Consider the following 24517-nt stretch of genomic DNA (forward strand, 5'->3'; position numbering starts at 1 on the left):
GCTCCTGGAACCGTTTCAACACTCTGGAGACGGTTGGATGGTGAATGTTCAACATTTTTCCCAACTGCTGGTGCGACAGCTCAGGAAATTCCAGGTGTCTGGAAAGAATTTGTTCTCTCGACGCGCGTTGGTTCACCTCCATTTTCGTTGAATCGAAAAACACGACTTCGAGTTTGACAGCATGTAAACAATACACATCAATGAGAAAATGTGCAAAATTTGGTTGATTTTTACCCAATGGTAAAAAAGTTATGCTCTGTTGAATGTGTCGCAATAATTTCGTATTAGCCCTTTACTGGCAAAAAGCAAGATTCGACGTGATTGTGTCCCATTAGCAAATATATGGTCTTTTCTCCACAGACGCGGATAGCTAGAAGTACTTAGGTGTGTTCACAAATGGTGTTCCTAGTTTTGGAATAGCGTCTGGTCCTTTGGTCAAGTGCCAGATTCTGAAGAAAGGAGTACTTAAATACATGGACTTATACTGATACTTTAAACCAATTTTCTCCTTGGCGGGAGGGGCTATAGCATTTAACATTATTCGGGTTGAATTCTTTACAAGTACAATTTACGTCTTATTATTTCTTTTCAGGTTTGGTCTCAATTTAATATGAAAACGCACATTGCAAAAGTTATAATACCCACACTATTAGTGCTATACCTGGAAGTACATTTGGCTGCTGGACGGATAGCATTTGAAAAACTAACTGACTTTGATTTTCAAGGAACTATATACTACAGCGTGAAGAATCTTTCGTTATACGAATGTCAGGGGTGGTGTCGAGAAGAACCAGATTGCCAAGCAGCTGCGTTTAGGTAAGCATGTAGTTAATTTTTTTTAACCTCCTATAAGTGTTAACTTTTTGTAACGAATAAGGTGGTAGCGGGTCATATTGACCCCGATTTCAAACTTAGTTTTAAGACACATTTTAAGCCAAATCTAAATAAACTTGTACCCAAAGTGTTTGTTAGAGTTCAAATGTTGCTTAAAATTCATCCGGAAGAACCGGAACATCCGTATAACTGCTCAATTCATGAACCTAGTACTAGAACTGAAGTTTGAAACCTCCATTTACGAACCAAACCGGGGGTTCGTAAATTGAATTAGTTCGTAAAAAAGTGTTCGTTATTTGGGATTTAGTTCGTAAAAAAAGTTTGCTTCACATTCTTATTAATATTCGTTGGTTTAGCAATATTCTCAATAACCCTAACAATATGAGTATTTTTGGAACAGGCTTGACAAGTAGATGATGAAAATTGACAATTGGAACCTTTTCGAAATCCAAGATGGAGAGTTCCGGTTGAGCAATATTCTCGATAACCCTAACAATATGGATATTTTTGGAATCGGCTTGCCAAGTAGATGCTGAAAATGGACAATTGGAACCTTTTCCATGTTCAATATGACGATTGTCGATTGAGCAATATTCTTGATAACGAACAATACGGGTTCTATTTCCGTTATGCACTCGTTAATCCCATCACGGAAATACCCATATTGTTGAGGTTTTAGAGAATGTATCTAAAGCGGAAGTCGCAATCTTGGATTCAAAAATGACTCAATTCTGAAAATACCCATATTATTGAGGTTACAGAGCATTTAACTAAACCGGAAGTCGCCATTTTAGATTCCAAAATGGCTCAAGACATCGATTTCTGTCATGCACTCGTCAACCCCATTTCGAAAATACCCAACTTATATTAGTAATAATTAACTAGGAATACTTGAGTATATAACTTCATGCTGTAATGTCCGAACTCAAACTTTCCAAAAAGAGTTCGTTATTTCGAATTTAGTTCATAAAAAAGAGTTCGTTATTTCGAATTTAGTTCGTAAAAAAGTTACGTAAATCGAAGATTACGTAAAAAAAGTGTTCGTAAATGGAACACTTTTTTTACAGTATATCAGTATCATTTCAGATGGGATTTTATATAAGCTTTCAAGAATATTACAAAACTTTGGGATCAAGTTCATTGATTGACCACATTGTCACTTGTTCAGTATTATGAGAAATACTATTGTACGCCGGAATCGGCATCAAAATCGTAAGGCGGAACACCCAATATCGTACAAAACTGACATGTACATTCTCATTTTTGTTTTGTTTGTGTTTATTATTAGTATTCTGTCAATAAACCTGTGATTTATGATGACGATTCTGCATGCATCTATGTATTGTAAGTAGGGGTTAGTCCACTACTCATGTTCTTGTTTGCCCGGCGGACCCTTCTTTTCAGGGCGGCCTAGGTGCTCCTACTGGAATTTCGGATTTTCGTAACACAACATAAAAAGTAAGCCAAATCTAAATAAACTTGTACCCAAAGTGTTTGTTAGAGTTCAAATGTTGCTTAAAATTCATCCGGAAGAACCGGAACATCCGTATAACTGCTCAATTCATGAACCTAGTACTAGAACTGAAGTTTGAAACCTCCATTTACGAACCAAACCGGGGGTTCGTAAATTGAATTAGTTCGTAAAAAAGTGTTCGTTATTTGGGATTTAGTTCGTAAAAAAAAGTTTGCTTCACATTCTTATTAATATTCGTTGGTTTAGCAATATTCTCAATAACCCTAACAATATGAGTATTTTTGGAACAGGCTTGACAAGTAGATGATGAAAATTGACAATTGGAACCTTTTCGAAATCCAAGATGGAGAGTTCCGGTTGAGCAATATTCTCGATAACCCTAACAATATGGATATTTTTGGAATCGGCTTGCCAAGTAGATGCTGAAAATGGACAATTGGAACCTTTTCCATGTTCAATATGACGATTGTCGATTGAGCAATATTCTTGATAACGAACAATACGGGTTCTATTTCCGTTATGCACTCGTTAATCCCATCACGGAAATACCCATATTGTTGAGGTTTTAGAGAATGTATCTAAAGCGGAAGTCGCAATCTTGGATTCCAAAATGACTCAATTCTGAAAATACCCATATTATTGAGGTTACAGAGCATTTAACTAAACCGGAAGTCGCCATTTTAGATTCCAAAATCGCTCAAGACATCGATTTCTGTCATGCACTCGTCAACCCCATTTCGAAAATACCCAGCTTATATTAGTAATAATTAACTAGGAATACTTGAGTATATAACTTCATGCTGTAATGTCCGAACTCAAACTTTCCAAAAAGAGTTCGTTATTTCGAATTTAGTTCATAAAAAAGAGTTCGTTATTTCGAATTTAGTTCGTAAAAAAGTTACGTAAATCGAAGATTACGTAAAAAAAGTGTTCGTAAATGGAACACTTTTTTTACAGTATATCAGTATCATTTCAGATGGGATTTTATATAAGCTTTCAAGAATATTACAAAACTTTGGGATCAAGTTCATTGATTGACCACATTGTCACTTGTTCAGTATTATGAGAAATACTATTGTACGCCGGAATCGGCATCAAAATCGTAAGGCGGAACACCCAATATCGTACAAAACTGACATGTACATTCTCATTTTTGTTTTGTTTGTGTTTATTATTAGTATTCTGTCAATAAACCTGTGATTTATGATGACGATTCTGCATGCATCTATGTATTGTAAGTAGGGGTTAGTCCACTACTCATGTTCTTGTTTGCCCGGCGGACCCTTCTTTTCAGGGCGGCCTAGGTGCTCCTACTGGAATTTCGGATTTTCGTAACACAACATAAAAAGTAAACAAACAAATAAATTATTAAATTTACCGACTTTTATTCACCTCTCTTCTCTGTGCACTCTCCGCTGCTCGTCGATCTGCTGCTTTTGGCGGGGAGACAGCGGTTTCCTCCGACCGGCCGGGTCTACAACGGCCGAGATCTCCCGGAATGTCGTTGGCTGCTCCGGCAGCGGTCCTTGGCATTTATCCAGGGAGGTGAGCTTGGCTCCTTTGTTGGAACCTCCCTAGCAACTTTGGCGAATTATCGCCTGATCTACTCGCTCCCCGCGAGAGATCTCAGAAGTCACCGTAGTGTACTTCCCAGGTGGCACCTTCGGCCGACTTGCTTCGCTCTCCTTGACGTTTAGCTGTGAAGAAGAGCTAGACTCGTTCGGCTGATCCTTTACAGCGAGAGCGGAAAGGCGTCTTCTGGGTCCTTTATATTTAGCCGGGGAAGCGTGTGACTCCTTGGCGCTTAGCTCCCTTTTCCGGCGAGCCGACACCACACTATACGCTGTGCCCGAACCACGGGCCGGCACTTTCCGACGGTCTTAGCTTGCCGTCGCACGCGCGCACTGAAACTTTTCTCTAGTGGCGGAAACTGTCTCACAAAACTTATTACGGACGTCTGTTATTGGTTGTGGTTCGTCACTTTCTCACTAATCAAACTCGATAGCCGCCTTCCGCACGATCAAAACAAAACGTTCAACACCAAAAACCGCACCGCCGTACAGCTGTCATTGTTATGGTACAGCATAATCACAACACTTTTGCAGCAAGAGGAGAGCGTTGGCCTATCTTATCCCTATGCTACTAATTCACAAACATAAAACAAAAATTATCCAACCTATCTGCACGAATAAAACCGTTCACAAACGCAAAAATGAACAAAAATTTACAGCTAATTGTGACCGGTACCGAACAGCGGTGAGCATAATTTTACGTAAACAATACACTATGCGGAGTGTATACGCAAAAAAGGGTATATTTCCACCCAGTGCTCAATTGTTACTCTGGCGGGATACAGTATGCCAAACATGACCTCATTCGGCACCGATTCCCACTGGCCAACCAGGTCAAGAACCGTAATATTTACCAGAAACTGAAAATTTAAACTCTAACATATAATTTGGGTACAAGTTCATATAGATTCTGCTGAAATTTAGGGTTACCAACCGTCCTTATTTTGAAGGACATGTCCTTGATTTCCATGATTTTGGGAAGCGTCCTTAGTTTCACTTTAAATGTCCTTCATTTTAGTTTCAATCTATGGTACATTTGAAATCTATCTGATCAAGTTCATTCAAGCGAATTAAGCATTTCGTTTGCCATTTCAGTTGGAGATTTCCTTAAAGTTCTTTACTGTGTTCAGATTAGTGATTTACATGCTTCAATTAATTTTAGTGGTTCAAGTAAAGTTTCAAACTAAAATATGTTGCATGTGTCCCATCTTGTTGAGTGTTGGCAGAAAAACACGATTTGGTCATCTAATTCGAAACACCGAATTTTGAACAGGTGTCACTTTCTAGCACAATATTTTCTTCTGCATTTTTTTAGTCACTTCATGAAACTATACTTTTGGCAATAAGTTCTATACTTCAGGAAAAAACTTTGATTTTTGGAAATGGAAATGCAAAATGGAAGTTTTTTTAGTGCTAATATCTATACAAATTTCAAATGCAATGCGGGATGCCACGCTTTAACCAACCGACCTTATATTTTGGGACCTCAGAAGATTAAAAAAGCACAGTTTTGTCAAAAAAATATATTGCGAATCATTTCTAGAAATCACTCAACCAACCACATTTTACTCAAAGATGATAATAAATTGTTAGTCCAGGTGAAGATTCAAGATGTCCTTAATTTTCTCTCAGCCCATTTGGTTACTCTACCGAAATTATGTCTTAAAACTGAGTTCGAAATCGAGCTCAATATGACCCCTTAATATCTTATTCGTAACTTTTTTTGTACAGCCCTTCAGGAATGTTCTAAAATTCTGAACTCTATTGAAAATCGTTGCTCTCCATGAAAGAGAAAAAGTCAATAAATTCAAAACTTCTAGGAGCAATATTAAAAAAGTTGTCGTAGTTTGAATGTTCATTTTGGGTCATATTGACCCCAACACCTAAAGAAGGTTAAAGATTTATTGACACGGCTCAATGTGTTAGCACAACTGAGCCGTGGATCTTTTAAGTTTTTACAATAAGTAAAAATAAAAAAAGTACTAAGAATGTCTATCTGGTAGATCATGTTGATACAGTTTGCTGCTGCGTGTTGAGATTCTTTTCTTTGGCGGTTAAACCGCTTGGAGGTCATTAGGTCTGCCTTCTTTTGCGTTATCGTTCCCGTTCATGTCATCATCGGTACTGCTTTCATGCTGTTCACGATCAGAGGTTCTAATTTGTTTCTTGTTCTTACGGGTCGCTGTTGTAAAACCGTCTTCAACGCTTTGCTTCTTTATTGGCAATGCTAGTTGGTGGTTTGGTAGCGGTTGTCGGAGTACCAGCATTATTGGTTAATTAGATCGTTGTTTTTGGTATATCTGTAAGTGTCGGTGGCTGCTTGTTAGAGTCGGCTGTAGTAAATGAGTTTTGACTACACACTTTGAAAAACTCTTGTAATTTTACGTCATCTTGCGCCGACATATGCCAGCGAACAAAATGACCGATTATTACGTTCATTTTTATTTTTACACGACACCAAATTATTCAAAAACGTAATTTTACATTAGGCCAACAGTAAAATTACATGCGACATGTAAAAGTACAAGAACGCTGTGAAATTACAGTTGTCTATTAAAATTGAAGTAAAACTAATTTTCAATCCTAAAATAAAAATAACCTTACTGCAGTTTCGTCACGCAGCTTCTTACCAACAAATCATCGACTCATTATCTATTTTCGTGAAAATGGAAGATACACATAAAATTCAACTAAGCGAATTTTCATCAAAATTCAGAATAGGTCCACCATTTACTGGGTCGAAGCTTCATGGAATTATGGGTCAAGAATATGCTGCTAAAACGAGTTTAAAAATGACCTGACAGTGGTCGAAAGGGTAATCGAACTTCTTTTCTTTTTTGTGTAACTGAACATGTTTGATAAAAAACTCGACGTTTTCAGTGGATAAACCGCAGAACTTGCAATATAATTGCACTGTTATCTTAACACGCAAAATCACCTTGCGCAGCCGACGGACCTTGATAATTTTTTTAGATAAATACGAGCTTCACTTCGCTTGATGCGTTTTTTGGCGTCCCGGTGTAATTTTATGGCATCTTACACTGAAAACTTAGTCATTGGTTTTAAATTTTATTTCCTGCACTTAAAAAATAGTGCGTGTGACAATCAATTTTGTTTATAAGGGTCCATACACTAATTACGTAAGGGCATATGGGGTGAGAGGGAGTTTCAAAATATCTTACAAATTCTTATATGAGGGGGAGGGAGGGTTTGTCCTTTCTTACGTAATATCACAAAACAAGTTTAAAAAATTAAATCCATAAGGAAAATATTCTTTTTAATAAGAAAAGGGAATTATTTTCATTTGTACCATATAATCCTTGTATATCAAACAATATGAGTATTTTTTGGCTCTTGGTTGTACATTGTTCTGTTAGGGAACTGGAGTCACAATATGCCTTACAAGTTAAGAAGTGTTGATACCCTTCGTGTTGTTAGACCGACTTTGTTCTTTCCAAACGTTCGATTCAAACCTGTAAGGTATCTGGAAAATGTTCTAACATGCGATTGTCAAAGACCTTTAATGTCGAATATTTCCAGAGTGTGAACTGTATTTTAATTCAAGAAAATTCGAAGATGGTTAACTCGGAGCTATGCGTACGATAAGCATCACAGCTGGAACTCAGAATAAATTCATGCCAGAAGAGGTTATAAGCTCTTTTAAGTTCTACATCACAAGAAAATAGATTCAAAGGAAGTGGAATATAGCAAAGCAGATCATGTGAACCAAATTGGAGTTACTGAATATCTGACAACAGTTATACTTTCTACTGGGCGAGATTGGCATGCAATTAACATTCTGCAGCACGGTGTTACTAAAACCATTATTAACAAAAAATGACCATAAATTTGTCATACGGCATTCGAAAGATACAGTATCCAAGCATCTTCTCAATGAATTTCAAAATGATCCATCGAGGGATTTGAGAGAAATTGCAATTTGAAGTTTTATGACACGTTTCAGAAGGCTACCAGTGACCACCCACGGGTTTGGTCCTATCTCTCTAAACAAAAAAATATTTGTCTACTTATTTAGTACATGGCATTCGAAAGATATAGTAATCAAGTATATCCCCTGCAAGTTTGAAAATGTTTCATTGACGGAATCGAAATTTATAACGGTTTGGATGTGGTATGCGGTCATAGATGGGTTTTCTACCAGACTTCAAGCGTGAATCCATGTTTGTTCATTGACTGTTTAGATCGTTTATACGTGTCGCGGTTTTTAAAGGAAAACCTTACCATTTAATTATATAAATATAAAGTAAGGTGTTATTTATATGGTGCTCTGAAAAAATATGAAAATAGGGTTGTCTACCAAACGTTAAAAATAGCGGTCTATCCATGTTTATATACTGGTTGATTGCAATTGCTGTATAAACATCTGAATGTCAAATTCTCATGATAAGTTCAATTAGACAATAAAACTGACAATAGTTAGAGATATGAGCAGATGAACTTGTACTAATAACATCCCCTTTGACCAGTTTTAACTTCTGTCAACCTAACCAGCGAATCACGATTGTAAAAAATTTCCAACAATGACCGTATCATTACATAAATTGATCTGAATCAGCAAATACCCTCATATTTTTTAAATTTATGGTTTTATTTTTCAATGATTTGTAGTTTGCGTTCGTTGCATTCCACTAATGTATAGAAATTGATAGGTCGTCGTTTTGAATATAAAGATATTCACTAAATAGTGATAATACATATAGTTGAGGATAATTATGTTGTCTGTTGTTTGAAGCAGACAACTCTATTTTATATTCTTCTTAATGAAAATTAACGATGAGACGTCTACTTTTTCAATAATGAAAAAATAATTAGAATCGGTCAACAAACCATTGAGATATGGCCATTTGAAGTAAACATTCCGACTTTTATCCATTTTTTTTATTTACACATTATATTTAACGTTTGGTAGACAACCCTATTTTCATATTTTTTCAGTGCACCATATAAATAACACCTTTTGTACATTATATTTATATAATTAAATGGTAAGGTTTTCCTTTAAAAACCGCGACACGTATAAGCGATCTAAATAGTCAATGGACAAGCATGGATTCACGCTTGAAGTCTAGTAGAAAACCCATCTACGACCGCATACCACATCCAAACCGTTATAAATTTTGATTCCGTCAATGAAATATTTTCAAACTTGCAGGGGATATACTTGATTACTATATCTTTCGAATGCCATGTACTAAATAAGTAGACAAATATTTTTTGTTTATAGAGATAGGACCAAACCCGTGGGTGGTCGCTGGTAGCCTTATGAAACGTGTCATAAACCTTCAAATTGCAATTTCTCTCGAATCCCTCGATGGATCATTTTGAAATTCATTGAGAAGATGCTTGGATACTGTATCTTTCGAATGCCGTATGACAAATTTATGGTCATTTTTTGTTAATAACGGTTTTAGGAACACCGTGGCAGGTAATTACAGTTAAATTTTGTCATGAGTTTTATTGTAATAATTCTATACATATCGTTTTCACTATCTTATTATTTGATGAATTAAAAATTCGATTTTTTTATTACGATGATCATGATAAGATCTTATGTAGGGGGAGGGGGAGTTCACCAAAATCTTACGAACTCTTATCTGGGGGGAGGGGGAGGATGAAAAGCTCCAAAAAAGCCTTACGTAATTAGTGTACGGCCCCTTAATGGCGGAATATTGAATTTGTTTAAAAGAGTATTATGAGTGAGTCGATTATAACATAAAAATAGATCACATTAAAAGTTGCGTCATATGCAATTGCGTTAGATTTCTCAATTGAGTCATCATTAATATTCAGATTTTTTTAGTGTGTAGTTGCTTCGGCGCATGTTTTTCCGTAGTGGGCTGTATGGTTACAGAATTGGCATGTTGGAGTCTGCCCAGGATATGTGATTAGCGTTGTTTGCTTATAGATTACGCCTTCCTTCGGTGATTTTCATTCGAGAGTCATGTAAGAAGGTATTGGTTTAGACACTCGCATCCTCGCAATACGAACCCTGACATAGGAGTAATTGGGGTCGAATCCTGGCCAAAATTATTTGCTGCTGCAATTGTTGTTATGCCTTAATATGAACTAAAAATAGACAATTACCAGTTTTTGGAACAATTTGGCATCTACCCACCTACCAGTGCAGAGGCCAATTTTCTATATCCTTTCGAATACTAGTAATTTCTAGGTGATCTTTGTGAATGCATTTGTTTTTCCAGTTGCATAAACATTCGATCAGTGGGAAAGGGAGAAGAAATAGGACGCCTGCGCATATTTTCATAGATATACATTGTGGCAAACATAGTATTTGGCCCTACAGCATTTCGATGTATTTCAAATTAGTAAAAATTTCAATATTTTCAAATCGCTTGGGATTGGTGGATCGGACAAGATCGGAAGAGTTCGAATATTTTTTGTATAGCTGAAACCTTGTTTTGTAATACTGCTTCAGCAACTTTGCCGGATCGAGCCGTATAATGTAACTTTTTTATCATTCAAATTTGGAATAAAATGTTTAAAAAAGGTATTTTTAAAGTTGGTGCAATACACAGCAAGTCTATTTTTTAGTTAGTTTTAAGCTGAAGTTAAACAAAAGGTTGTGTTGAACTACGTTTGTAATAATATTGTTCTATTTACTACAGTCATCATCACTAGAAAGAGATTTTGCTGAATATATAACGAAAACAATTAAAATATCCCTTAAAATATCACCATTGGGCCTACATGTAAAAATCCTTTAACAATTTTTGATATACTTCTAATTATACAGTAGGTTATTTGGTATGTAAAAAAATATAACGAAGCAAAAAAATCGAAAAAAAATTATTTTGGTTATTGGCCAAGAATTGGTTCTAGTTACTCCTCTGTGCGCCGTTGGGAATGCCAGTGAAAAAAAATTCTCCAGGTGTCATTCGTAAACAGTTAACAGCAAGCTTCCGTGATGATCGGTCGATTTGTCTCAGACGTGTCTAAAATCGAAGTTTGCTCGCAAACAATATCATACGTTTTTTGCTTTTATCATCGATGTCCGAAGCACTGTGCGATTGTCGCAGCGGTGCTATTCCACGATGCAAGAAAATACATTCCGTGTGAACTACTCGCAATTTCCGAAGCATCCCTCCCACGATGTGATTCTGAAACTCGTCGGGAAGGAACTCGGTCTCACTCGAGAAAACGTACTCCAAATCCAGCCAAGCAGAAGGCTGGGATGTACCTTTGTAAAGGTCAACAACCTCTCCCTAGCAGAGAGGATCGTAGAAGAACACGACAGCAAACACGAGTTCGTTCTCGTAGGAAAAGTGTACAAGTTACGGATAACGATGGAGGATGGCGGTGTGGAGGTGCAAATTTTTGACCTTCCCGAAGACATCAGCAACGAACAAGTCTCTACCTTCCTCGCCGAATATGGTGATGTGCTCGACGTTCGAGACATCTTGTGGGATAATCGGTACGGCGCTTTCGAAGGCGTGAAGACCGGTGTTCGTGTCGCTCGGATGGTGGTGAAGAAGAACATCCTTTCTCTCGTCACATGTCTACACTGCCACGAATTCGCACACATCGGCATCCCTTGTGTGCAAAATAAAAAACTGCTCGTGCAGAAACTCTCAGCAGATCAATCGTACGCAAACGTGATGAAAATGTCCGTACATGGCGTCATTTGGCATGGCGAAGAAGACTTTACCTCCACCACCGAACAAGCACGCGTCCAGATTTCGGATGAGGAAATGTAAAAATGGTGGACTACGGCAGCTGTAATATAGGAACCATAAAAATCAACACGATCACCAACACAACAAAACTTAACGCTCTCCGCACATTCGTTCGTTCGACATCGTGTTTCTTCAAGAGGTTGGAAACGAACAACTTACTATTCCCGGCTACAACGTCGTCTGCAACGTTGACCATGCTAGGAGAGGAACAGCAATTGCTCTAAAAGAACATATTAAATTCTCGCACATAGAGAAGAGCCTGGATGGGAGACTGCTCGCCCTCCGTGTAAACAACATAACACTGTGCAATATATATGCCCCGTCGGCTACGGCCCAACGTGCCGAGCGATTTTTTAATACAACAATCGCCTACTACCTTCGTCACCGCACCGAACACACCATCTTAGCGGGGGATTTTAACTGCGTACTGCGGTTATATGATGCGACGGGAAACAACTCTAGTCCTGCTCTACAAGCCACCGTTCAACAATTGCACCTTCACGATATCTGGCAGCATCTCCGATCACGCGAGATCGAGTATACGTATATTACGCACAACGCTTCCCCTCGGCTCGATCGTATGTATGTGAGCGCAGGCCTCCGAAATCAGCTGAGATCAACAGCGGTCCATGTCTGCTGTTTTCCGGACCATAAAGCCGTCACTGTGAGAATTTGTCTTCCTCTCTCGGACAGACCGCATGGTCGTGGCTTCTGGTCACTTCGTCCCCATCTTCTAACCGCTGAGAACATCAACGAGTGTCAAATACAGTGGCAATACTGGACTCGTCAGCGCCGAAATGTCCCATCGTGGATGGAGTGGTGGTTATCGTGTGCCAAGCCAAAAATCAAATCATTTTACATTTCTTACAAAAGAAATGTATAGGATTCGCTCAAACTTTGAAAACTTTTTCCGAGGCCCGGAGGGCCGAGTCTCATATACCAATCGACTCAGCTCGACAAATTGAGACAATGTCTGTATGTGTGTGTGTGTATGTGTGTATGTATGTATGTACAAAATGTCATGTAATTATCTCAGCAATGGCTGAACCGATCTTAATGAAATTAGTTTCAAATAAAAGGCCTAACGTTGCCATTTGACACTATTATTTTTGATTTTCGATATGTTGTTTACTTTCTGAGATATGGGCGATTTTGTCAAAACACAGCAGTTTTTTGCAAATAACTTTCAAACCATACAATTTTGTCCCACAAACTGCATATAAATAGAAAGCTTGTAAAAATACCTTTCTAACAAGCTATAGATTGTCTAAATCCGTGCACGAGCAGCGGAGATATTGAACATTTTGTATTTTTAGTCCACGCTTACCAATTTCCCCTAACTAAAAATGAGATTGTTTCATACAGAGTATTGCTTTACTGGTGTTTTAGGGGCAAAACTAAACCGATTTTGAATATCGGGGTATGAAAACACATCTACGTGATTCAAGGAATTCGATGTTGAGAACATTTTGTGAATTACCTTTATAATAAATTAACTATTTCTCAAAAATCAATATATAAGTTCACTTCAAAGACAAAATAATGTGTTGATAAAGAAACAGTGAGTTCTAGTATTTATTCCTTGGATTAGGCAATGCGTTCAATCATGAGGTAATTGTTGGATGATATATCAATACACAGATCAACAATCAATTCACCTAGTAGTGAGATAAAAGATTTCTAATATAATTATACTTGTGGCGTCACCGAAAGCAACTGTGTGTTTGAAGCCCAAAAATCTAGCGAAAATTTATCTCTTTTGCAAGATTTAGGTTATACTGGTTATGGCGCAAAAATTACTACTTACATTATTTATGATAAGAATGTAAGAATCAATATATCAAAATAATATACCTATAAAAATAATGTCACTGCATTAACCATCATTTGCCATTCCTCACACGCCCCCCCCCCCCTCCTCCATCTCTCTCTCTCTCTCTCTCTCTCTCTCTCTCTCTCTCTCTCTCTCTCTCTCTCTCTCTCTCTCTCTCTCTCTCTCTCTCTCTCTCTCTCTCTCTCTCTTACTCTCTCTGTCTCTCTTCTATCGCATCTATCTAACTATTTCTGTATCCATTTCTAAGTTGTGTGATAAGATCTTCTGCCAATCTGAAATATTTATTAATTGTAATTGCGAAAGTTTGAGAAAACAAAACTATGTCTTGTCTGCTGCTACATCAACTCAACTTTAATTCACTTGTATTCAAAGCCTGTATCTACACTATAATTAAGGAAATTCATGGCTATATCAGAAAAATATTTGGCTTAACTGGGTAATATGAAAGTTTGACGATGAAAATTTTCAAAAGAGGCTATTTAAACTTTAAATTTAAACTTTAAACTATTCGTATCTCTATTGAATTTTGAATGAAATATATGTTCAAAAACTGAAAGCTGAAGCCAGAAGGATTGGACTTGCCACCAACGTTTCGAAGACAAAATACATGAGAGGTTCTAAAGACGACAATGTGAACCTCCCACCCGAGTTCGGATTGACGGCAGGCATGGCAAAAGCACCGAACGGTGCTGCACGGTGGGCACTTCTACCAATAAACACGCCACCAAGAGGATTGAAGTTGGCACGCCGTACCGGTGCTCAACAGCAGACACCGGTCGCCGATACCAAGGCACCGGTGTCGGTGCCAGCGCATGATATTTAACCACCGTGCTCGTTGCTTCGGCAAAGCACCGACCCGAGTGTTTCTGACTTCGATAGGCACCGTAACCGAGGTGCATCTCACATCGGCAGGCACCGCAACCGAGGTGTTTCTGATATCGGCAGGCACCGTACCGAGTGTTTTTAAATTCGTAAAACACGGCAGCTTATATTTCGGTAGCGATTATCGCCGCGCTATTGCTGTCGCTTGGTAAGTGGCTCAAAGCAATTTGTGCGTTCATATGCATGAACGAGCTTGGTACTTTATGAAGAATCTGTAATGCATTATACAGTAAAGAAGGATTAAGTAGGTATGCATGTAGGAATTATAAATAGATGAATGAATGGATTTAAATTGGCGTTGGTACTGAAGTCGAATTGTACATCTTAGCCAACTCTTACATCAAACAACCTCAGTCCGAGTATTACGTTTGAAGACCATAACTGACCTTTATTCAGTATCAAAATTAAAAAGATTCTTCTGCACTTCGAAATTTAAATATCGTCCGGTCATTTGTATTCTTTAAGAAGAGAAAATAAGAGAAAATTCTCTTCTAAAAACTAAAAAAAATTAATATTGAGACTAACTATTTAACGATTAATAGCGATTGGATTGTAACCTCCACATTTGTATTACTAAAAGTATCATTGAAAGACTAAAGTGTCAAAGTTTTCCGCTACTTAGTACTAAATAGCTCAGTTTGAAAATTTTATTCAGGTATGGAAATACATATGCGCCTAAATTGAATTGAAAAGCAAATAGGAATGCGTGATAGAAAAAAAATTTGATTTTAAATATTTTTATTCGGTCAACACCTTTCATATGTTTTGCATAATTTTAAGACTTTTGACTCCAAATTGTTAAAATTATTATTACCGTTGCTAAATTTACATTAACAGAAGTGTTGCAAGTTCCCAGTTTGACGGTTGTATTTTTCATTTGTCTCGAAATGCTCAAAATAAAGTCCCGTCATTATAAAATTAATAAAAATATGATTTCTGAAAAAGTAGTATAAGTCAAGGTCGTTAAGTATCCTGTAAAGTATTCAGCTTTAGTCATAACTTCAAAAAGAAATTATGTTTCCAGAAATCAGTCTGGAAAGTGAATATGTTACTGATTGAGAAAACATTTTAGTTTTTAACTCTAGGTAGAAAGATCAATATTTAAAATCTGTGGAAATTCTCTTTAGTTTCCGCATAGGTAAAATCAAACATGAAATTGTAGTATTTTAGTAAAATTTCTAAAGTTGCAGCTTCAGCTACCATCAAATGACTTCATGAGTCCCGTGTATGAACTTTAAGACCAATATTTTCAGTCTACCTTTCGGGCAAATGGTAGTGGGTCCAACTAGTTTGTATTGCAATTTTTAGATCTTGGTTTTTGTTCAATACAAATCATCCTATTTTGTCATTCTAATAAATTCAATCAAATGTACTGTTCATTTGTCAAAATTTACAGTAAAAGTAAAAAGAAACAACTTATCATACGATAATACGCAAGCGAATAAAATCAACTCGCGTGGGAACATATCATTTACATACGCGTTTAAATTTCTATGACTTACACAAACCCAACACAAATTATACCGATGGTCTATTGACGAACCAAGCCAAATTCAAGTAGGTATCATTTCTTAAGAACGTTATTAACATCTTATAGATGCAAAGTATGCACACAATTTTTTTTTGTTTTGCTGTGGAAAAAGGGAAATTTATTCCAAATAATAAACAGATCAGATTCGAATATCCGGGGATTTAAAAAATCTTACCCCGGGTAATCGAATCTAAAATAAAATATGTTAAATGTAAATGTATCAATTTGGCTCTATTCAATTTGTAAAATTCCAAGGTGTGATTTGTCTTTTCAGTTGCTTTTCATTTATATAATATATTGTTAACGGGTTCATGATATATTTCAGTTTTGTATAGCTATTTGTGCATGAATTCTCAAACAAACTTAAGGTGTATTTAATGCATTACAGGTCGCATTATCCGGGAAATCATTGGTCTGTTATTCGATTTTCTGGTGTAAGTCAATTAATTTTTCAACTACTAAAAAATAAAGTAAATTAATGAGCTTTTCGTTTGTGTTGTGGTGTTAATGCTTTAGCTAACTTCTCGACGTTTAAGTGAGGGGAGTCTCTTCCTGTGCGTAGTGCTTACACAAAACATAATTTCATTGACCAATATTGTACTGGATGGTCTGGTGGTCAATACGCTTTTAGTTTTCACAAACTTTCCAACTCATGTTTGCCATCTCCGACGGACTATAAAAAGTTATGTCGATGATAGATGCCCGACCGTATCAGCAAAAATCATCGCATATCCTTACATCGATCACTGTTTCCAGTACAGTTATACTCTCTATGACTGGTAAGTCTACACACCCACTATACTGTGCAAGAATTTAAATCTCTTTAGACAGTCAAATAAAATTTTATGTACCTAAAATGCATGCAGAAATTAAATTTTGCCGATCAAATTGTAAAAACCCAAAATCTAGTCTTCAGATGTCAAACTGCATCACTTCAGAATGTGGTTTGGTTGATCACTTACCATCTTGTCAACTAAATTTGTCTTTGTTTTATTGAGTTTACATGCGGAATAATGAATATAGCTTATATAGTATAACTATCGAAGAACTGATAAGGACTAGGACACTAGCTAGCGATATTTATGATAACGTAGATTTTTTCTAGATTAATGCTCTATAAGTCTATAGTACAGCGAACCAAACGGCACGTCAACACACGGACGCCGTTGGATGTTCCAGAAAAGTAATGAAGTCCGGCCAAAATTCATTTCTATGCATTGTGCTGTGTTAAAAGTTTTGTAATGGCACTGGTAATGACGTATAAAGCGGAAATAAATCGTATGGGCGCACCTTGATTGTGCCCTAACGCCTTTACATACGATAACGTGTTTCAAGTAATTTTGAAAATTGAAGTTCTCTGCAGTAGGTAACTTGCTACAAATGATATGAACAATTCCAGTTCCATTAGAGTAAAGCGAAGCCTCCCTCCCTTTTAACTTACCAGGACGGGGTGCTTGGAATGAATATGAAATATTTGCGAAATATGATCACCTTATACATGACCTTGTTTTAGCGAAGGGCCACAATTTTGTATGAGATTAGCTCCTCTGAAAATACGTTTTATTGACCGCAATGATAAAATTAGTACTGTAATTTGACATTCTAATTGAAATTAATTCTTTTTTCAAAACAACCTGGTAACCGGATAAACAGATTTTTTCAGTGTCTCCATTTTGTCAGCCTAAAAAGCACTATGAGGCAGTTCATCACTATTTTAGCTAAATATTGTAATAGAGTTTGCGACATGAAATGACTCAATACTTTATTATTACGACCAGCTATAGATAGAATGTCTAAAAATTGGTAACAAAGTTTCGTATAATAAAAATTATCCAAATACTGTGAAATACTTGTGATTGATTGATCGAAAATTCGAAACGTGTGCCCCAAATGGCGGCAATAGGAATAGATTCAAATTGAGCTAAGCACCATATGTGCGTTATCCGCAGGGATGCCAACGGTACCGATAAACTACATTTTTTTCGATATATTTACATTTGCACAAGCCGTACAGCCCGCTACAGCGACGCATCACTACAGCTCTTGCCAGAACAGTAGCCAAATCGAGTACATTTTCCCGTACAGCAGTAGAATACATTTTTGTTTTGCTGCTGTACTCCGACTGCTCGGTGAGAGTGTGGCGTAGTAAAGTTTGTTCTCTCGCTTTGTACATTTTTCTCTGCATAGTCAAAGGGAGACTCCCGCACACGAAAGCGTTGATGCCGGCCGTAGCGTAAATGAGCCGCTGTACTGGGGACAGTAGTTTTCTGTCATGTTACTGCTTTACACACAGGCAGCCGTACAGCGCTGGGCGTCCTGAACTAGCGAATGACAGCAGCATCGAGAGAGAAATGAGAATGTAGGCAGAAAAATTACAGCCGTGGAAAAGGTAGGCATTTTGCATCCTTGGTTATCCGTATAGATTGGGATCATAAAAAAATAAAAAGATGTTTATCGATGGCAAAGTTCATATCTTTTGCTTTCAATTTGATATACATTTGCAAGAAGATGAAGAAATAGAATTTTCGTTGACTAGTATTTCCAAGACGCAAAATTAAAAAAAATCCACCATCCGCGATCTATACTTGCATCGAGTTTGGATATTTTATAATTACATATCTAACTAAAAATCAAACTGCCGTGATAATAGAAGTATATTTTCTGTTCTCTTTTATTCCGTCGCACCGAAAAATCTTTTTTTCTTTCTTTTTGTGCATATGCTAGCGGGCTTAAACATTCTCGCTTTGATACGGGTGCAAAATCAAAGAGTTTCCGAGGTGTTATCCGAAGTTGAAAGCGCTCGGCTCCGGTGCTTCAGAAATTTTAAAGCACCCGGCCCGAGTGTTTTCCGAAGCATCCAAGCACCGGATCGAAAATTTAACACCGCCACCGACACAGGTGCTTCGGTTATCATGTATCGGTGCTTCGCATCGAGCACTGGCTTGGGGTGCTCATTTCAATACACTCGGTTGCGGTGGTAAAATGCAGCACGCGGTGCCGTGGCGTGTTTGGACATGCCTGATTGACGGTGAGGAAATCGAGATGGTCGACGAATTCATGTATTTGGGTTTACTGGTAACCGACGACAATGATAACAGCAGAGAAATTCAGAGACGGATCTTGGCGGGAAATCGTGCCTACTTTGGACTCCGGAGGACGCTCCGGTCGAACAAAATTCGCCGGCGCACGAAGTTGATTATCTACAAGACGCTGATTAGATCGGTAGTCCTCTACGGCCACGAGACCTGGACTATGCTCGTGGAGGACCAACGCGCCCTTGGAGTTTTCGAACGAAAGGTTTTGGGTACCATCTATGGTGGCGTGCAGATGGAAGACGGAACGTGGCGCAGGCGAATGAACCATGAGTTGTATCAGCTGCACATTCGTTGTATTGGTACGAACTTTCATGAAAAACAACGGATCAAAGACCAAAAATATCCACAAATTAGATCCAGGAAAAGAAGTCTCCCAAAGTACCCACTCTCGATGGGGGATGCAACTACAATGTGTCTTCTAACTTATCTTCGTCTATATCTGGATATACTGAGTAGCTTGAACCATTTCTTTTTCACAGTATTGGTCTGCATAGGACTTATTTATCCATATTTCCTGCACGAGAATTTTGAACGGAACAATATGAAAGCTATAAGGATGAATGGAAAGCAGTCTGCAATCAACTGAATGCACGGCTTTTGTACTATCGACATAACCTAGACATTTCACAATATTTACTTAAATGCAAATAAAAACTTTGAAATATCTACCTGTCTCATTTACGAATCGCATTCTCTCTGTCGTTCTCTGTTCAAGGAACTTGAAAGCACATGTGACCTTGTCTCACTTTACTATATTCAATTGCGCGTTAAAATACTGGATCTGTAAATTCTATTCTGTACATAAATCTTTTTTTCGGGAATATGTGACCAAAAAGTAAACTTCGAATTCCAAAGCAAATTGAACGTTCCAGGTTCCTGAAAACTAATTAAGGTCCAACAATAAAGTAGAAAAACCAGATAATCTTAAAACGAAGCCGTCAAGTAAAAAAGCATGAAAACAAAAGAATAAAACCAGAAAAAGATGGAAGCTCTAGAAAGTCCATTGCATATTTATTAGCCTTTTCTCAGAAGATGAGATTTTCAAAAACATTTCAAAACTTTCTGATGCAATGGTTCTCAAATTCGTACAATCCGGTTTATTCATTTTTTTTATTTAAAAATATTTTTGGCTTCAAATATATGACCATTTCTTTTTAATTAATTATTTCATTCCGCATCTTTTTATTCGTTTTGTTCATCTGCGTTCATTTTACTTATTTTATTCGTTTCATTCTTTGGATTCACTCTGATCAGTTTACTCTTTTTGTGCATTTTACTCATATCATTCATTTAACTTATTTTATTCATTGTTTTCATTGTATGCATTTTATTCATTTTTTTCCAGTTTATTCATTTTGTTCAGTTTCTTCATTTTAATAATCTGACTACTTTTTCAGTTTTAATCATTCCATCCAAATAATTTATTTGATTCAATTTATTTCTTTATATTAATTTATAACCTTTTACCATTGTTCAATTTTTCATCTTAATCAATGCATTAAATTCTGCTCATTTTCTTCTTTTTATTCATTTTATCACTTCAGCTCATTTTGTTTATTTGATTCCTTTGTTTTATTTATGCATTTCATTTATTTTTTACTTTATTCATTTTGTTCATCCATTCTTTTTATTCATTTGATCCATTTCATTAATTTGATTCATTGTATTCACTGGATGAATTAAATCAATTTGATTCATTTAATTCATTTGATTTATTTGATTTATTTTATTTATTTGATTTATTTGATTTATTTGATTTATTTGATTTATTTGATTTATTTGATTCATGTGATTCATTTGATTCATTTGATTCATTTGATTCATTTGATTCATTTGATTCATTTGATTTATTTGATTTATTTGATTTATTTGATTCATTTGATTCATTTGATTCATTTGATTCATTTGATTCATTTGATTCATTTGATTCATTTGATTCATTTGATTCATTTGATTTATTTGATTCATTTGATTCATTTGATTCATTTGATTCATTTGATTCATTAGATTCATTTGATTCGTTTGATTCATTAGATTCATTTGATTCATTTGATTCATTTGATTCATTTGATTCATTTAAATCATTTGATTCATTTGATTCATTAGATTCATTTGATTCATTTGATTCATTTGATTCATTTGATTCATTAGATTCATTTGATTCATTTGATTCATTTGATTCATTTGATTCATTTGATTCATTTGATTCATTTGATTCATTTGATTCATTTGATTCATTTAATTCATTTGATTCATTTGATTCATTTGATTCATTTGATTCATTTGATTCATTTGATTCATTTGATTCATTTGATTCATTTGATTCATTAGATTCATTTGATTCATTTGATTCATTTGATTCATTTGATTCATTTGATTCATTTGATTCATTTAAATCATTTGATTCATTTGATTCATTTGATTCATTTGATTCATTTGATTCATTTGATTCATTTGATTCATTTGATTCATTTGATTCATTAGATTCATTTGATTCATTTGATTCATTTGATTCATTTGATTCATTTGATTCATTTGATTCATTTGATTCATTTGATTCATTTGATTCATTTGATTCATTTGATTCATTTGATTCATTTGATTCATTTAATTCATTTGATTCATTTGATTCATTTAATTCATTTGATTCAATTGATTCATTAGATGCATCTTATTCATATCTTTAATTTTATGCATTTAATGTTCAGTCATTCGTTTTATTTTATTCAATTTGTTAGTATGAGTCAATTTATTCTATTAATCTTATAACTATTTCTAAATATAATCTTAATTTTTATTTAATAACCTAATCTAATTTGATTCGTGTATATTATAATTTTGATTTACATTAATTTTTCTACTCATTTTATGAATTTAAAAACCTATTATTTCATTTTTTGCTTTACTTTTTTATTTCGGTCGTTTTGTTGATTTCTATAATTTATTCAGTTTATTCGAGATTGTATTCGTGCAAGACTAGAAACTGTTTTCATCCCACCTCTAGTTGGGTGCTTACTTCTCGTGAGTTCTGCAAACTAATCCAATAGTGTGTGAATGTGTAAGAAATGTCTCATCTCACTGCTAGGTGGATTAAATCGGTTTTTCAGATAGAAATCAAAAATTGCTTTCGATGATTTCTATCGTGAACAACAGCGGCTTTACGGTTTACTACGCCAGGCATACGACAACTACCAAAACAACCGTTCGATGCTCACCACCATCAATCGCCTGAAGGCTGAAATGCTCACACACCAGCGTAACTTCTCTAAGACGTTTATACGGATCAACGAAACTCATGTGGCGGGAGAACCTCTCTCGACGTACCAGCTAGGGGAACGAGTAAGACGTAAAACAACTATCGAGCACCTACGGACCGAGAGAGACGAAGTCATCGATGATTCGGCTACCATTCGGGATCATATGGTTCAATATTTCACCGACCTGTACGCACGTGGCGAAGTGGAAGAAGAAGATGGTCTCTTCCAATGCAACAGAGTGATTCCTGAGCACGACCCCGCAAATGAAGCCACTATGAACGAAATTACGACGACTGAAATTCTGACTGCAATACGCAGCAGCGCATCCAGAAAATCACCCGGCCCCGACGGTTTACCCAAAGAATTATATCTACGAACATTCGACGTCATTCACCGCGAACTGAACCTTATTTTAAATGAGGCAATCAGATCAAATTTACCCGCACAGTTCCTCGATGGTGTGATCGTGTTCGTCAAGAAACACGAAACCGCGCGTGCGTACAGGTCAATAAGTTTAATCAACTATGATTACAAAATCCTCTCTCGGATCCTTAAGCAGCGTCTCTAAAATGTACTGCGATCGCATAATGGCGACTCACAAAAGTGCTCCAATTCCTACAAAAACATGTTTCAGGCCACCCTTGCACTGAAAGATAAAATTGCTCAGCTAAAAACAAACAAGCGAAGAGGCAAACTGGTGTCGTTCGATCTCGACCACGCGTTTGATAGGGTGGACCATCAGTTTCTCTTTCGCACCATGCGTGCGCTTGGATTTAAAACTGCGCTGGTTGAGTTGCTCTCCCATATTGCAGCAGTTTCATCGTCACGGTTGCTAATAAATGGACACCTTTCTGCACCCTTCCCCATTCAGCGATCGGTAAGGCAGGGAGACCCTCTAGCGATGCAGCTGTTCATAATTCAGCTGCACCCGTTATTGAAGCGTTTGGAACAGGTGTGTGGAGCAGACGTAATCGTTGCATATGCGGACGACATCAGTGCAATTGTTAGCAGCGCAATGAATGAAATGCGGGTTTTATTCAGGCGGTTCGAACGCGTCAGCTACGCGTGCCCGTCTGAATGAAACAAAAACTACAGCTATTGATGTGGGTCTAACGACGAATCCTATAACGGCGCCATGGCTTCAGACGGACAACAGCATTAAAATCCTAGGAGTAATTTTTGCCAACACGATCCGATTAATGGTCCCATTAAAATGGGACAGTCTTGTCATTAATTTCATACGGCAGGTATGGATGCACTCGCTGCGCACTCTGGCTTTACATTAAAAAGTGACGCTGTTGAACACATTTATTTCGTCTAAAATGTGGTACATGGCAGCAAATCTACATCCGACGGCAGCGCACGTGGCACAGTTAACTGCTACTATGCGCTCCTATCTTTTCCATGGCTCATGCGCAACGGTGCCGATGCAGCAACTGGCGCGCAGTAAAGACGATGGCGGTCTAACTTTGCAACTACCAGCGATGAAATGTAAAGCGCTGCTAATGAATCGCCACTTCCAGGAGATCGAATCCATTCCCTACTACTCTTCCTTCCTCAGCCAGCCCCCCCCCCCCCCCCCCCCCCCGACCAAGCTCTCTTCCCTGTTTGAAAGTTATCCTAGAAAATATTGCAACATTCCCTTTTCAAAATCCGCACACACCCTTCCGCCGATCTCATCCACCGCTTCTGTATTGAACGCACAGACCGAGCCAGAGTTTAAGCTGCTAATCCCGCAGCAAATTGGACACGGATATGGAGAAATATATCATCTCGAAAGCTGCTACCTAAACAGCGCAGTGCCTTGTATATGTGGGCAAAGGTACCGCACCGGCAACTTTTGCACACCACGAGACGAACGGACGGAGAAAACTGTACACACTGTGGTGAACAAATCGAAACTTTACAGCACAAATTCTTTGAATGTCGTAGAGTGGGGAATGCGTACACTCTGTTTCAACAACAACTATTGGCAGTGACTGGAGGACGGCGACTACTCGTAAATGAATTTTTGATGCCTTCGCTAGAGCGATTCGAGGTAACAACGAGAACAAAGGTTGTGAAATTATTATGTTGCTACATCTCGTTCATTCAAAACAGTCAAGATGATAGGGTAGATGTGGATATTTTAGCCTTTAACGTGAAAGTCAGGTAAAATGATTTTTTCGTTCTCGGAGATTAACTCAAAATTAAAAGCGTTTTTCGAAAATCCAAGAATACTTATCTCTTCGTAATTAAATTTTCTACCTTTAACGTGAAAGTCAGGTAAAATGATTTTTTCGTTCTCGGAGATTAACTCAAAATTAAAAGCGTTTTTCGAAAATCCA

At 37.0% G+C, this 24517-nt stretch overlaps 1 protein-coding gene across 3 annotated transcripts in view; it reads left to right on the plus strand.

Annotated features, from left to right (window-relative positions):
• Nucleotides 1–24517, plus strand: part of LOC131683179 (uncharacterized) — a 933050-nt gene that overhangs the window by 167101 nt on the left and 741432 nt on the right. For all 3 annotated transcript variants that reach the window (XM_058965020.1, XM_058965019.1, XM_058965021.1), the window contains exon 2: nucleotides 593–816. In XM_058965020.1, the coding sequence (XP_058821003.1) occupies nucleotides 611–816 (206 nt within the window). In that variant the 5' untranslated portion in view covers nucleotides 593–610. The remainder of the gene's footprint in view (nucleotides 1–592; nucleotides 817–24517) is intronic.

This window comes from Topomyia yanbarensis, chromosome 2 (assembly GCF_030247195.1).
Source record: "Topomyia yanbarensis strain Yona2022 chromosome 2, ASM3024719v1, whole genome shotgun sequence".
Lineage (NCBI taxonomy): Eukaryota > Metazoa > Arthropoda > Insecta > Diptera > Culicidae > Topomyia > Topomyia yanbarensis.